The sequence below is a fragment of the Mytilus trossulus genome, chromosome 7 (assembly GCF_036588685.1).
Source record: "Mytilus trossulus isolate FHL-02 chromosome 7, PNRI_Mtr1.1.1.hap1, whole genome shotgun sequence".
Classification (NCBI taxonomy): domain Eukaryota; kingdom Metazoa; phylum Mollusca; class Bivalvia; order Mytilida; family Mytilidae; genus Mytilus; species Mytilus trossulus.
In genome coordinates this window covers 33,086,426-33,104,314 of record NC_086379.1, presented here as the reverse complement: position 1 = coordinate 33,104,314, position 17,889 = coordinate 33,086,426, and the positions used below count along the sequence as shown (strand labels likewise).

The window sequence follows — 17,889 nt, the reverse complement described above, 5'->3', positions numbered from 1 at the left end:
TAAATTTGTACATTTGTACTGATAACGCAATTAATATGTGATAATTTTCATTCTTAATAAAAACCGTTGCTAGGCAACCTTCCTTTCACCGGAACACAATAAAATCATTATTTTTTCAAGTGTCTACACTAAGACCATCATTGATATCAATATACCCTTATTTGGAGAGGGGGCCAAACATAGCCCTTATCATACCTTGTCAAAAATCATCATTGGCGGTATTTAGTTTAAAAAATATGTCCATGGACCCGGCTAACCAACCTGGAGCAAATCTGACGGGGTAAAATTGTTCAACAAGTCAAAATCTATCTGCCCTGAAATTTTCAAATGAAAGGGACAACCGGTTGTTGGGTTGCTACCCCTGAATTGGTAATTTCAAGGAATTTTTTCTATTTTTGGTTATTATCTTGAATATTATTATAGATAGAGAGAACCTATACACAGCAATAATGTTCAGCAAAGTAAGATCAACAAATAATTCAACATGATTTTACTAATTTTTGTAAAAGATTTCAAAAATTTAAGAAAAATTGGTAAAATTTACTATAAAGGGCAATAACTCCTCAAGGGGTCAAAAAGTAAGGGCTCCGCAGAACCCAGTGTCTCGCTTACTTTTGATGAAACTCCCAGGCTCAACAAAAATGAGGAAAACAATCAATAAAAAAAATCCTCTTGATACTATCTTTTGATTGTAAGAAGCTTCTGTCCAAGTGTTGTGAAAATTTCAGGATAGTTTATGAATCGAATAAATGTCTGAAAAACTTTAACTGCAGACTGTTTGTAAAATTAACTGGAAGAAAAACTATGTCCGCTTATAAGTAAAATACAGATACACAGGTACCAAATATTGACAAAATTTCCTTTCTAGATACTAGCTTTTGATCATAAACAAGCTTCTGTCCAAGTTTGGTACAAATTTAAAATAGTTAAAGAAAGTTATTAATTTTTTTTTTTAAATTTAACCACAGAGTGAATGTGTTGTTTCCTGGCATGAACCCTAAATCCATTTAAAAGTATAATACGGACAAAATGGATTAATTTGTTTTACAAAATTTACTTCTGGATACTATCTTATGATCATAAACAAGCTTCTTTTCAAGTTTGGTAGAAATCCAGTATAGTTTAAGAAAGTTATTCAATTTTCAAAGACTTTAACCACAGAGTGAATATTTGTTGACGCTGAAAACGACGCCGACGACGAAGGAATGTAGGATCGCTTAGTCTCGCTTTTTCGACTAAAATCCAAGGCTCGACAAAAATCTTGTACTGTAAAACTACTGGGCCAAATTTAACTAAACTTGGTCAAAATCATCATTGGTTTTTTTTGTTAAAAAATGTGTCCGGTGACCCAGCTAGATAACCAAGGTTGACGCCATGGCTAAAAATAGAACATAGGAATAAAGTGTAGATTTTGACTTATAACTCTGAAACCAAAGCATTTGGAGCATATCTGACAGGATATAATTGTTTTATCAAGTCAAGATATATCTGCCCTGAATTTTTTAAATGAATGAGACAACCGGTTGTTAGATTGCTACCACTGAATTGGTAATTTTAAGGAAATTTTGCCGTTTTTGGTTATTATCAAATTAGTAAGGGCTCCGCAGAACCCAGTGTCTTGCTTACTTTTGATGAAACTCCCAGGCTCAACAAAAATGAGGAAAACAATCAATAAAAAAAATCCTCTTGATACTATCTTTTGATTGTAAGAAGCTTCTGTCCAAGTGTTGTGAAAATTTCAGGATAGTTTATGAATCGAATAAATGTCTGAAAAACTTTAACTGCAGACTGTTTGTAAAATTAACTGGAAGAAAAACTATGTCCGTTTATAAGTAAAATACAGATACACAGGTACCAAATATTGACAAAATTTCCTTTCTAGATACTAGCTTTTGATCATAAACAAGCTTCTGTCCAAGTTTGGTACAAATTTAAAATAGTTTAAGAAAGTTATTAATTTTTTTTTTAAATTTAACCACAGAGTGAATGTGTTGTTTCCTGGCATGAACCCTAAATCCATTTAAAAGTATAATACGGACAAAATGGATTAATTTTTTTTACAAAATTTACTTCTGGATACTATCTTATGATCATAAACAAGCTTCTTTTCAAGTTTGGTAGAAATCCAGTATAGTTTAAGAAAGTTATTCAATTTTCAAAGACTTTAACCACAGAGTGAATATTTGTTGACGCTGAAAACGACGCCGACGACGAAGGAATGTAGGATCGCTTAGTCTCGCTTTTTCGACTAAAATCCAAGGCTCGACAAAAATCTTGTACTGTAAAACTAATGGACCAAATTTAACTAAACTTGGTCAAAATCATCATTGGTTTTTTTTGTTAAAAAATGTGTCCGGTGACCCAGCTAGATAACCAAGGTTGACGCCATGGCTAAAAATAGAACATAGGAATAAAGTGTAGATTTTGACTTATAACTCTGAAACCAAAGCATTTGGAGCATATCTGACAGGATATAATTGTTTTATCAAGTCAAGATATATCTGCCCTGAATTTTTTAAATGAATGAGACAACCGGTTGTTAGATTGCTACCACTGAATTGGTAATTTTAAGGAAATTTTGCCGTTTTTGGTTATTATCTTGAATATTATTATAAATAGAGAGAAACTGTAAACAGCAATAATGTTCAGCAAAGTAGGATCTACAAATAAGTCAAAAATGACTAAAATGGTCAGTTGACCCCTTAAGGAGTTACACATGACCTTATCACATATTTCAAAAACATATTCTTATCATCTCTTGCTCATTATTTCATAAATTTTTCTTTAAAATCTTTTATTTTAAGTTCATTCCTCTCGGTTTTTTCGTGTGAACATGTGTAATACTATATAACTAGAGGCTCTCAAGAGCCTGTATTGCTCACCTGATTCTACTTGGGTTTTTGAAATCATATAAAAAAATATAAAATTTTGCTAAAAGTAACAACACAACCTCATAAGTAAAGGAACCTTCAGTCTATGTTTGATTTCATTCTTAAGTCCCCCAATGGTAGCCATCTTGGATGATGGATCGGTTACAAAGTAAAAAAAAACTTGGTCAGCACCTCATAAGTAACATTCATGCTATGTTTTGTTTTATTCCATTCAGGGGTTCTCTAAAAAATGTCATTTGAATGCATTTTCCATAGGGTCCTATGTTAAACTATATCCCCCGCTGGCGGCCATCATGGATGATGAATTGGCTACAAAGTAACAACACTTGGTCAGCACCTCATAAGGAACATTCATGCCGTGTTTGGTTTCATTCCATTCAGTGGTTCTCTAAAAGAAGACATTTGTATATATTTCCCGTAGGGTCCTTTGTTAAACTAAGTCCCCCGCTGGCAGTCATCATGGATGATGGATTGGCTACAAAGTAACAACACTTGCTCAGCACCTCATAAGGAACATTCATGCCATGTTTGGTTTCATTCCATTCAGTGGTTCTCTAAAAGAAGTCATTTGTATGCAATTCCCATAGGGTCCTATGTTAAACTAAGTCCACCGCTGGCGGCTATCTTGGATGATGGATTGGCTACAAAGTAACAACACTTGGTCAGCACCTCATAAGGAACATTCATGCTATGTTTGGTTTTATTCCATTCAGTGGTTCTCTAGAAGAAGTTCAAAATGTAAAAAGTTAACGACGACGGACGACGACGACGGACGACGACGACGGACGACGACGACGGACGACGGACGCCAAGTGGTGAGAAAAGCTCACTTGGCCCTTCGGGCCAGGTGAGCTCAAAATTGGCTATGTAGATAAAATAACCAAAAAGAAAAGATGTTAATTCTTTCTGTTTCCATTTCCCGTTTCCGTTCCGTATTCCGTTTCCACCGTTAAGCAACACCCATAACTCTAGAACAGTAAAGGTGATGGCACCAACATTCAAAATTGATCTGTACATTGTAGTAATAAGCATAGTGTATAAGTAAACTAAAGTTAGAGAACGGAACCCAACTTTGGGACGTACGTACGTACTCCAGAGTGGAGTGGCTACTGTACCTGGTCTATGCTCTGAAAACTCAAATACAACTTACCTTTTGAATTGTAGGTACGTTTGAAATATGAGCAAGTTTTCCAAAGGTGTCTCTGACTTGATCCATATCCAACCCATGTTTTTTTGGTGAGGTGGTAAAATGTTCATGATTTCTAAAATGACAAATACTTTGTACTTTATTCTATATATATGACGAGAAAAGAAGTTGATAAAACTTCCAGTTACTGTTTAAAATATTGAAATTGGACTCCTTTTTCAAAAAAAATAAATATTATCTGCCCTTTTTTGTAATTCCAGCAGGACATTTATTGCAAATCAAATGAAAGTTTACCACAGATTCATCTGATAGTTACCTGTCCATTTAAACTTTTGGCAGTTCATTTGTCCCAATGATCAAATTCAATAGCTATTGTTCTCTCTCTGTGTAGTATATTTACTGGGACCTTTAATTTTTTTCTAAGATAAATCTATCACTCATTGATTAATTTACCTGAGTAAAAAAAATTAGCTGCTAAATTGATAGATCAAATATGTTTAACATGCATGTGAGTTTGTATTTATATGTTGTTGTTAACACTGATGCAAACATTAATAAAAGTTCATTTCTGACAAAATTTTCAACATTATTCCTTCATTTCAAATTTTTTTGGACAAAAAAAAACTAGAAATGGTGATGTTTCTATTAAGTATAAAAAAGAAGATGTGATATGATTGCCAAGGAGACAACTATCCACAAAAGACCAAAATGACACGAACATTAACAATTATAGGTCACCGTACGTCCTTCAACAATGAGCAAAGCCCATACCGCATATAGTCAGCTATAAAAGGCCCCCATAAGATAATGTAAAACAATTCAAGCGAGAAAACTAACGGCCTTATTTATGTAAAAAAATGAACGAAAAACAAATTTGTAACACATAAACAAACGACAACCACTAAATTACAGGCTCCTGACTTGGGACAGGCACATACATAAATAATGTAGCGGAGTTAAACATGTTAGCGGGAACCCAAGGCAACCCTCCCCATACCTGGGACAGTGGTATAACAGTGCAACATAAGAACGAACTATAACCAGATGCTCCGCAGGGCGTAGCTTTATACAACCGCAGAGGTTGAACCCTGAACGGTTGGGGCAAGTATGGACACAACATTCAAGCTGGATTCAGCTCTAAATTTGGATTGTGATTAAATAGTTGACACAGCATAGGTTTCTGACACAGAATGAATGTGTTCTAATGAACTTAATTTTTTTGTTTTCTCTTAGAGCAATTCTCTATGCTGTTGAATATTAATCCTCTCAAAAAAATGTTTGAAGAGATTTTCTTTTTATTTATGAAATTTCAAATGAGAAAAATTGAACCCAATTTTTTTAATCACATCCCCCTCTCCCTTATTCCAAAACTAATCTCAATTAAAATTTCTAATGGAGTTTGCAACAATAACTACTCATTTAAATACATCATAAAATATTAAGATGTAAAAAAAAACTGCTTGTTATCATTGAATGGTAAAGATTATTTTAATTTATCAGTTGGTAGTAAAAAGTGAATATACATTGTATATTGTATATAACAAAGATTTAAGTTGATTCTAGACAAAGAAAGATAACTCCAATTAAAAAAAAATCTTGCTATTGCACAATATTGTGAAATTAGATATTTCTTGCTTACTATTCTGGACAAAGAAAGATAACTAATTAAAAAAAAATTTGCTATTTCACAATATTGTGCAATTAGATATTTCTTGCCATTGTGCAATACTGTGCAATTGAAAAGACTTGCTATTGCACAATACTTAATATAATAATTTTAGATCCTGATTTAGACCAACTTGAAAACTGGGCCAATAATCAAAAATCTAAGTACATGTTTGGACTCAGCATATCAAAGAACCCCAAGATTTCAATTTTTGTTAAAATCAAACTAAGTTTAATTTTGAACCCTTTGGACTTTAATGTAGACCAATTTGAAAAACAGGACCAAAAAATGAAGAATCTACATACACAGTTAGATTTGGCGTATCAAAGAACCCCATTTATTCAATTTTTGATGAAATCAAACAAAGTTTAATTTTGGACCCCGATTTGGACCAACTTGAAAACTGGGCCAATAATCAAGAAACGTAGTACATTTTTAGATTCAGCATATCAAAGAATCCAACCAATTCATTTTTTGGTCAAAATCAAACTAAGTTTAATTTTGGACCCTTTGGACCTTAATGTAGACCAATTTGAAAACGGGACCAAAAGATAAGAATCTACATACACAGTTAGATTCGGCATATCAAAGAACCCCAATTATTCAATTTTTGATGAAATCAAACAAAGTTTAATTTTGGACCCTTTGGGCCCCTTATTCCTAAACTGTTGGGACCAAACTCCCAAAATCAATACCAACCTTCCTTTTATGGTCATAAACCTTGTGTTTAAATTTCATAGATTTCTATTTACTTAAACTAAAGTTATTGTGCGAAAACAAAGAATAATGCTTATTTGGGCCCTTTTTTGGCCCCTAATTCCTAAATTGTTGAAAACAAAACTCCCAAAATCAATCCCAACCTTTCTTTTGTGGTCATAAACCTTGTGTCAAAATTTCATAGATTTCTATTAACTTAAACTAAAGTTATAGTGCGAAAACCAAGAAAATGCTTATTTGGGCCCTTTTTGGCCCCTTATTCCTAAAATGTTGGGACCAAAACTCTCAAAATCAATACCCACCTTCCTTTCGTGGTCATAAACCTTGTGTTAAAATTTCATAGATTTCTATTCACTTTTACTAAAGTTAGAGTGCGAAAACTAAAAGTATTCGGACGACGACGACGACGACGACGACGACAACGACGCAGACGACGACGCCAATGTGATAGCAATATACGACGAAATTTTTTTCAAATTTTGCGGTCGTATACAAATCAGTTGGAAAAGGCTTAACTCATCAGATAGACAAAAAAATAAAAGTGGAAGGCCTTCTTAAAAGTGGTCTCACTAATTAGCGACAAGAATAATTTTAGAGTCAAGAAGCGACAAGAAAAATAATTTTAGCGACAAGAAAACATTATTTTTTTTATTAAAATACTTATTCCAAATAAATGTTAAAAGAGTATCCAAAAGAAAACAAAATTTTAGCGACAAGAAAGTTTACATTGATAAAAAAAAAAATGAAACATAGATCAAATAGCTACATTTATTTACATGATATTTTATTATTTATGTAAAACAGCTAGTATTACATTGACCCTATGATTGTGATATTTTATCTACTTGTGTTTTAGAACAATAATTTATTTATCTTATAATTCTTTTTTTTTAAACTCTCTTTGTACAATATATATAATAATCTTGCAAAATGAATTATTTGTGCATTATTGTCCAGAAAATACAGACACAAATTGTGAAATAAAAAGAACTGAAATCAAACAAGAGGGAAAAAGAATTAAAATGTGAATATTTTTCATAATTTTATTTGGTATATTGCCTCATTTAACGATATTTATCATGTTTGTGCATATACTACACGTAAATAATATAGATGGCAAAGCGTGGCTGAGAGTTCTACAAACAAATGCTATACTCTTACTGTACTCTTGTTATGTCAATGCGATGCTTTATTTGTAGAACTCTCATTTGGTTCGCAATAAAGTAATGTGATACTTCAAAATTTGAAGTCAAACAAAAGAAAAAGTTCTTTCAACGTGAATACAATGCACAGCTTAACACACCACAGACTGGCTGCTTAAAACAAGTTTTTATTTCACTATTTCACTTTCATTAATGATTGAACAAACAAAAAGCATTTTTCATTTTTTTCTTTATCTAATAGCTAGTGCCCTTTTAAAATAAACAAATCTCTTGGCAATAAAGTAGGGTATCTAAAACTGTTGACACAGATATGCCTCACTTTCATATAGTTTTTTTATAGTATAATGCAAAGTTTGAATTTTGCCATACTTTACTCCTACAAACTAAAAAACATTTAAACACAACCATGACTGAGGGTGCTGGGTCAAATAATTTCTATGGAAATAAGAAATGCCAATCCTAATGTACCTGCATTCCATTTACAGTTGAATTATTATCTGTGGTTCCCTTTAGAATAACCTAAAAGTATGTAAACTAAGCAAAAGTTTCAAAGTCAATTAAAAACGACAGAACAGACAGGGCCAAATGATATCAAGAAAAAAAATGAGATGTACCATTATGTTTCTCTAAAACTGACCTATCACAAGTGATACAATATTCCTGGGCTTGTATTTCCTATAATGATTTCCTTGATAGACGTTTTTTGTTGACAAGGAAGCTATGATACTAAGAGTTCAAATAATCGCTTCAATCTAACAACAATCCTGTCCCCTTTTCACAAACCTAACCTACCAAATAAGACTTGTTACTGGGATTGTGTTAACATGAGCAACATGACGGGTACCACATGTTGAGCAGGATCTGTTTACCTTTCCGGAGCACCTGAGAACACCTCCTGTTTTTGGTGGGGTTCTTGTTGCGTATTCCTTAGTTTTCATTGTTCTGTTTTATTAACATGTACTTCTGCTTGTACTCTGGTCTTTTTCCTTTTGTTGTCAGTTAATTATAAAGAATGAGTTTGAATGTCCCTCTGCTATTTTTTCCCCTCTATTTATAAACAAATATGCTGCTTTTTTCCCCATATATGTTCAATGCGAGACAAAATGTAAACAAGAGGCTGTCCGAGAGACAGCAAACCGGATTTTCCTGAATAGGGTCCTATGTTTAGCTAAGTCCCCCACTAGCAGCCATCTTGTATGATAGATCAACCTCAAAGTAACAACACTTGGTCAACACCTCAGAAGGAACATTAATTCCATGTGTGGTTCTATTCCATTTAGTGGTTCTCTAGAAGAAGTTCACAATGTAAATAGTTTACAACAAGAATAGCTTACTTGGCCATTTGAGCGGGGTGAACTAAAAATAAAATAGGTATCTGACAGTACCTTAATATGCTCACATTTTACAACTCATGACAGTTGGTATGCTGTCCAAATATAAGGTTATTCTGCATGTGACACTTTTTGTTTGATCATTCATATTGAAAATAAAAGTATCAGCAAGCAGAAGTTTCAACATCTGTTGGCTACATATACATGTATGTATATGTGTTTGGAACACCAGAGTTGCCCTATGATAACGATAATCCTATCATGATTTGAGATACTAGTATACCATAATGCAAATTTTTTATATTATTAAGACATTTCACTATACATTTTTTTTGTAGTACTCTGTCAATTTTCTATATCCCTTTGCTAAATAACTAAGATAAATTTCATGTCTTTATTTTGTTCACACATTGTTGTAATGTTGTGCGACTATTGTACAAGTCAAGAGTATGAAACAAGGATTCAACCATTCTTCATAAAGAAATGCTGTAACCAAGTCAGGAATTGTTTATTATTATGACTTGTTTTCTACTCATTTGATAAGTCGATATACTATAGAGACTTTTTGATATACCAAGGAGTTATGTTTTTATACTATGGTGTTATTAACTTGCTGTTTCTGTATTCTGTTTTCGAAAGTCGTACTCGAAGAGGCTGTGAATTATTTCCGTTTCAAGACTTCAAGACGTTACAAAACATTGCACATCATTTAACCTTTCATTTTATGATTACCCAAATATAAAATGTATAACATTACCCCCAAAGTTAAGTAATGGCATTAGAAAATTAAAACCCTGAAGTTAACGTCTCGTATTAGCCCATGGGCCAATACAGCTTTTATTCGTATTGGCCCAGTTCCAAAACCAATATGAACTCTTTGATTTATATCGACAGTGGAACGTTATCAGTATTGCACATGCTGATTTATCCGTATCAGTATTGCACATGGTGATTTATCCGTATCAGTATTGCACATGCTGATTTATCCGTATCAGTATTGCACATGCTGATTTATCCGTATCAGTATTGCACATGCTAATTTATCCATATTAGGGCTGATTTGCTCTTATCATTTAATAATATTCTGTCATTTTACATTGCCATGAAGATATCTGAAAATTATTTGATATAACATGGAGCCAACTTTTCATACTGATTTGTTGTTCCACTATGCTTTTATGTGATTTAGTTAATTGACAGAGAATTAAGTATAATAGTGAAATGTGTATAGTTATGGTAAAGAAAATTTGTTTCTTGTTAAATCTCAACCCTATATGTTATGATTATCGTTGTCATAAGGCAGAAGTGGCATTCTTGTAATGTGTGTGCTGCTACTTACGGTAATAGAAATGAAGCATTCAAACAAGCGGCAGCTGAAAAAATCTTCTCCATTTCCCTGTAAATATTTCAATCAAAGTTCAATAACCCATAAAAGACCAGATGCTCCGCAGGGCGTAGCTTTATACGACCGCAAAGGTTGAACCCTGAACAGTTGGGGCAAGTATGGACACAACATTCAAGCTGGAGTCCGCTCTAAATTTGGATTGTGATTAAAAAGTTGACACAGCATAGGTTTCTGACACAGAATGAATGTATTCAAATGAACTTAAAATTTTTGTTTTCTCTTAGAGCAATTCACTATGCTGTTGAATATTAATCCTCTCAAAAAAATGTTTGAAGAAATTTTCTTTTTATTTATGAAATTTCAAATGAGAAAAATTGAACCCAATTTTTTAATCACATCCCCCTTTCCCTTATTCCAAAACTAATTTCAATTCTAATGCAATTATTTTGTAACAAATGTTCTGATTGGATGACAGCAAGCGTAAAATTCTCTATCTCCTTGTCTGTAACTAAGGAAGCCGACATTTTGAATTTCGGAATATATTGACATGTTATTTCTACAATAATAAACAAAAAACTCACTTGTTGCGCCTAAAAATCTTCTTTTTATCAAATTTTATTACATTCTGAAGCGGCACAGAAGCCGGAAAACGCCCAGTGTTTATGTTTGACGCTGGAAGCATACCTATGACGTCACCTAGTGTAGGCACCAAAGAAGTTAATATTTTTTCGCGGAATGTTCTTTTATAAAGATTTTACACTGAAATAATGATTGCAATTTATTTATAAACTTGTTTTGCATTAGAATAGAGATAACCGTATTGTATTTGAAGCTTTTCGGACGTCCATCGGTAGTTTTACTGTCGCAAATACCCGTTTACCTGTCTCCGCTCCGCGTCGCCAGGTAAACTAAATTTGCGACAGTAAAACTACCGATGGACGTCCTTAAAGCTTCAAATACAATACGGTTATCTCTATTCTATAGTCATAAACCTTGTGTTTAAATTTCATAGATTTCTATTTACTTATACTAACGCTATGGTGCGAAAACCAAGAAAAATGCTTATTTGGGTCCCTTTTTGGCCCCTAATTCCTAAACTGTTGGGACCGAAACTCCCAAAATCAATACCAACCTTCCTTTTGTGGTCATAAACATTGTGTTTAAATTTCATTGATTTCTATTTACTTTAACTAAAGTTATTGTGCGAAAACCAAGAATAATGCTTATTTGGGCCCTTTTTTGGCCCCTAATTCCTAAACTGTTGAAACCAAAACTCCCAAAATCAATCCCATCCTTTCTTTTGTGGTCATAAACCTTGTGTCAAAATTTCATAGATTTCTATTAATTTAAACTAAAGTTATAGTGCGAAAACCAAGAAAATGCTTATTTGGGCCCTTTTTGGCCCCTAATTCCTAAAATATTGGGACCAAAACTCCCAAAATCAATACCAGCCTTCCTTTTATGGTCATAAACCTTGTGTTAAAATTTCATAGATTATATTCACTTTTACTAAAGTTAGAGTGCGAAAACTAAAAGTATTCGGACGACGACGACGACGACGACGACGACGCCAACGTGATAGCAATATACGACGAAAATTTTTTCAAAATTTGCGGTCGTATAAAAAACAATGTGGCTTTTTCTAATTTTATCATACTGATAAGTTACTTTCTTACTGACACATATACCCAACATAATTTCAGTGTTATAAACTTTTTTTTTAAACTTCAATACAAAATATTGTATAGAAAACAAAACAATCAAAAACCTTAAACACAATGAAGTGATCATGGTGATTGTCTTCACTCCTAGGGATGATTTGTAAATTTCTCTAAGGCCATAATAAATAATAGGTTTGTTTGCCCAAACGCTACCAACCCAGAAAAAAGCTGCCTACTCAAATTCTTTTATTGTCCTGATTTGAAGAAGGTTTTTTTTAATCAAATAGGCATGAAGACTTATAAACATCTGATACTTCAATTTCTTTTTTTGAAAAAAAAAAAAAAATGCCTACCTACCTACCCACTGTCTCAACCTTTGGGTAGGGTTTGGGTAAACCAAAATATTTTTAAGTGTGGCCTAATACAAAATCATGTACATATTGTGATTAAGAAACTTCTACAAGGATTTCAAAATATACATGCTTATACAAAATATAGTAATAGGCGAGTGATATGAGAGCCAAATTTACATTTTTAATTCACCTACCTAACACACGGCTAAATTATTTATCACTGGAAAGCTAAGAATGTGTACTTTCTAAATATCCCGGTCGTCAACAAAAATTATGGTGCATTTTTTTTTAAATCGAGGTCAAAGGTCATGGATGCAATTTCATTTCAAGGATACTTCCAGTAGAAAAATCGAGTCAAAAAAAATGCAAAAAAGAAACAATTTTATAGGAATGCTGTATTACTGTTGGAAAAATATATTTCTATCATAGTATTAATTATTTTGGTTGATTTTAACGGTAACGCATGATACGTAACGTTTTCTCTCGGAGTCTTTGAAAATCAACCATTTAGTCACACAAATGTACATTTGTATTTGTAGTCGCCCTTGCATTATCTAAATCTTATAATACCTCCATATCATTTGATTGCACGTATTTACAAACATATATCTGCAAATTTGATATAAATAATCCGAAACAAAATATTTAAAGCAAGGAAAAAATCTAGCATATGACGTATTTTTAATTGTTTAGAAAAGTCCGATGATGAACTGTTCAATAAAATTGAGGAAGCGTATGTCTCCTGTTTGAAAGCCTGCCAACTGCTTTAAGATCAGACAACCATATATATAGGGCAGATTTTTTTTTATTATTGTAGTGCAATATGTTGAGTCTGGATCATACAGCAATTTCATTTACATCACTAAATCAGATATGATAAGAGTACTAACTAACATGACTAAAGTGAGTAAAGTGCTACTAGTATATTTATATCAACAAATTGACAATTTTAATATAAAACATCACATGGAAAATATGATCACTCATTGTACGTTAAACTGTGTTTGATTTTACTTTAGTCGGCCGCCGTGTATCTTGGGATATCTAATTAATCAAACAACATTTGACAAAGTAGTTTGTACTTTTTTTTTTAAATAACGCTAGTGATGACGTTCGGCTACTTTGGCAATAAGTATTACTTTTTTATATCTTGTTTCAACGCTTCAAAAGGAAGGACAAGGTTATCCTAATAGTGAACCTTTTATTTGGCTTTCTTATGTTAAAATCCCGATAGCGTATATCCTAAATGATCAAAACGTCGGACCAATGAGATGTTGGACCATTTAGGTGTCGGAATATTATAGTTTCATTTTGACTTGTAATCTTATCATTCTTATCGGTCAACATATCCATACAAAGACAACTTCCTTGGCATGTGTATATATCAGTACAGCAGGGGTTTTGCTCAAAGAGGACACAAGATCTGCTGTATATAGATTGAATTAAAAATTGTGAATGGACACGAGGGATTTGTCAAATAGACACCAACCCGTTCAAAAAGCAGGCAACGACCGAAGACCACCAATGGGTCATCAATGCAGCAAGAAATTCCCAAACCCGGAGGTGTTCTTCAGCTTGCCCCTAAACAAAAATGTACTATTTTGAAATGATAATGAACGTCATACTAAGCTTCGAAATATATTCAAGAAATTAATATAAAAAATCATACAAAACTAAGAAAGGCCAGAGGCTCCTGACTTGGGACCGGCGCAAAACTGCCGCGGGGTTAAACATGTTTTTGGAAAACTCAACCCTCCCCATACCTATACCAATGCATGAACAGATCAAACCTTGTAGAAAGTTGGATGACATCATACCGGACCGATGTTGCCTTTTAGCCAACCAAAGTCATACGGAGAACTTTTATTATATCTGCAAGTTAGGTCGACATTGTCTTGGATAACATTTTGACCCCCAGAAGAAAAATAATGCCATGTAGAATGTATGCCCCATTTTCTAATCTCCTGGTCAGTCAAACTTGTTAACAGTTATCAAAGGTGTGTCCATAAAAACGGTGCATTTGTAATGATAAACCTAAATAAAAAAGAGTAAAACAAATATTTATAGATAACATACATTCTACTAAAGCCATACATCTAAGAACTTTGTCAATAGAAATATCGTACGCTTTATTAACTGTCGCAGATGCGCCACTATCTAAAAGACAATACAGAAATGTTTTTAAAGCAGGTGGCATAATTTCAATTGAATACTCCAGTGAAATATTTTTAGATATGGATATTCATCTGATTGGATTACAACTTTACCCTATATCTGCTTCCGTAAAATACTAGTAGCTGCATAAAGTGCTTGCAGCCAGTTTCGCAGTCACTGCTCAGATATTTATAATTGACAGACTGTATATCACAGTCATTTTAAACGGGTAATTGTATGTCATTATGGCATAGGAGAAAATAAAAGAGCTACTGTATACAATATTGAATGTACCTTGGCCTTGTTGAGGCTGTTTACATGTAACTATAAATTAAAATTGACCATATATATTTAGTTTTTGTTGAATCTGATAATATGTTGTGTAGTTTTCTCGGCGGCGATCCTCGAGCAGAAAGTAAGCCCGGTTAACTGATCAAGTAATTAAAGGTGTTAACCAGAATACGTTTTTGTGTTTAATCGTCGAAATGTTAGTAAAAGCTGTTTTATGCTCAGAATAAAATAGTTCTTTAGTTTCTGATTTCAAACTTTGTAGCAAAAATTTAGCGATGCAAGCTCGATAGCATAAAGATTTAATAGTAAAATTGGCATGAGTTATTTTGTAAATCAGATCATTGTAGGAGATATATGTAGTTTCTATGTAGTAAGTACATGGCAGACTATGGATCTGTGTCAATCAATTGATAGTTTTTTTGCTTTTTTTTTAGCATAGGAAGGGTTTCATTGTGAACTGGACTGTGAAAATTTGACATGACTCGGAAGATTTTCTACAATTTTCCGATACGATTCCTTATTTAGAAAGGGGTGAATTCTACAGAACCCCAAAACTAAGTTTTACTTTGATTTGATATTAATTTCGGACAATTTTATATCTATTTAGGCTTCACTGAAGTTAAAGATGGAAAAAGAACCGTTTAAATGTGATTTATTGTACTCTAATAGCACTATTAAGTACACGGAAATCGACTAATATATTCAGTAAAAAACGATAACGAAATAGATAAGGGATTCCGGAAACTATAGTGATTTTACCCAACATCATATAATTACAGAAATTCGTGATTTTAAGAAATGTTGGGATAAAGTCTTGATCTTGAATGAAAAAACGATAACTGATGAGTAATTTGGTGTGTTCTAAAACGGATAGAGTGCAAAAGCATTTAATAAAAATTTAATTGTAGATCCGAAAAGGTCAGGATTATGAAAATTTTCGTACAAAATGTCAAATATTTAGATGGAATGCAAAAGCATGCGGACTTAAAGTTGTAAATATTATTATTCATTATTTTAAGAATCTAATTCACTTAATTATTCTGTCTAAAAGAAAAGATACGACTTATTTCCTTTACTTGAAAAATATGTCGTAATTTTATAATTTTCAACTAATTTCTGAAATAAACGTCATTTTTACAAAAACTGCACCGTACGATTTTGTGACGACCGGGCAAACATCAAAGTTTAATCATTATTCTTTCATTTAAAACAAAAATTAGCCGTGTGTTAGGTGGGTGCATTAAAGTCCTTAACTAGACGTCTTTTTTCAAATATTACACTCGCCTATAAGGATTTATTATAATATGCTTCTGTCTCTGTTCAAAGTACTTAAAACATAAAGATGGATACTTAAATGGGGGACTTAAATGTAACACATCAACTAGAGGCTCTCAAGAGCCTGTATCGCTCACCTGATTCTACTTTGGTTTTTGAAATCATATAAAAAATATAACATTTGGCTAAAAGTAACAACACAACCTCATAAGGAAAGAAACATTCAGGCTATGTTTGATTTAATTCAGTTCAGTGGTTCTCTATAAGAAGACTTTTGTTTGCATTTCCCATAGGGTCCTATGATGAACTAAATACCCCAATGGGGGCCATCTTGAATGATGGATCCGCTGCAAAGTAACAACACTTGGTCAGCACCTCATAAAGAACATTCATGCCATGTTTGGTTTCATTCCACACAGTAGTTCACTAATAGAAGACATTTGTATGCATTTCCCATAGGGTCCTACTTTAAACTAAGTCCCCCACTGGTGGCCATATTCGATAATGGATCGGTTACAAAGTAACAACACTTGGTCAGCACCTCATAAGAATCATTCTTGCCATGTTTGGTTTCATTTCATCAAATGGATCTCTAAAAGAAGTCATTTGTATGCATTTCCCATAGGTTGATATGTTAAACTAAGCCCCCCGCTGGCCGCCATCTTGGATGATGGATCGGCTACAAATAACAACACTTGGTCAGCACCTCATAAGGAACATTCATGCCATGTTTGGTTTCACGTCATTCAGTGGTTTTCTAAAAGAAGTCATTTGCATGCATTTTCCATAGAGTCCTAAGTTAAACTAAGACCCCCCGCTGGCAGCCATCTTGGATAATGGATCGGCTACAAAGTAACAACACTTGGTCAACACCTCATAAGTAACATTCATGCCATGTTTGGTTTCATTCCATTCAGTGGTTCTCTAAAAGAAGTCATTTGTATGCATTTCCCATAGGTTCATATGTTAAACTAAGTTCCCCGCTGGCGGCCGTCTTGGATGATGGGTTGGCTACAAAGTATCAACACTTGGTCAGCACCTCATAAGGAACATTCATGCCATCTTAGATTTCATTCTATTCAGTGGTTCTATAAAAGAAGTCATTTGTATGCATTTCCCATAGGTTCCTATGTTAAACTAAGTCCCCCGATGGCGGCCAGCTTGGATTATGGATCGGCTACAAAGTAACAACACTCGGTCAGCCCTCATAAGTAACATTCATGCCATGTTTGGTTCCATTCCAATTAGTGGTTCTCTAAAAGAAGTCATTTGTATGCATTTCCTATAGGGTCCTATGTTAAACTAAGTCCTCGGCTGGCAGCAATCTTAGATGATGGATCGGCTACAAAGTAACAACACTTGGTCAGCACCTCATAAGAAACATTCATGTCATATTTGGTTTCATTCCATTCTGTGGTTCTCTAAAAGAAGTCATTTGTATGCATTTCCCATAGTGTCCTATGTTAAACTAAGTCCCCCGCTGGCGGCCATCTTGAATGATGGATCGGCTACAAAGTAACAACACTTGGTCAGCACCTCATAAGTAACATTCATGCCATGTTTGGTTTCATTCTATTCAGTGGTTCTCTAAAAGAAGTCATTTGTATACATTTCCCATAGGGTCCTTTGTTAAACTAAGTGCCCCGCTGGCGGCCATCTTGGATGATGGATCGGCTACAAAGTAACAACACTTGGTCAGCCTCTAATAAGGAACATTCATGTCATGTTTGGTTTCATTCCATTCAGTGGTTCTCTAAAAGAAGTCATTTGTATGCATTTCCAATAGGGTCCTATGTTAAACTAAGTCCCCCGCTGGCGGCCATCTTGAATGATGGATCAGCTACAAAGTAACAACACTTGGTCAGCACCTCATAAGGAACATTCATGCCATGTTT

General features: G+C 33.6%; 1 protein-coding gene across 7 annotated transcripts in view; it reads right to left on the bottom strand.

Moving 5' to 3' along the window:
- Positions 1-17,889, bottom strand: part of LOC134724971 (probable E3 ubiquitin-protein ligase HERC4) — a 303,456-nt gene that overhangs the window by 175,583 nt on the left and 109,984 nt on the right. For all 7 annotated transcript variants that reach the window (XM_063588396.1, XM_063588395.1, XM_063588394.1 and 4 more), the window contains 2 exons: positions 10,255-10,311; positions 4,042-4,153 (listed from right to left, as the gene is read on the bottom strand). In XM_063588396.1, the coding sequence (XP_063444466.1) occupies positions 4,042-4,153; positions 10,255-10,311 (169 nt within the window). The remainder of the gene's footprint in view (positions 1-4,041; positions 4,154-10,254; positions 10,312-17,889) is intronic.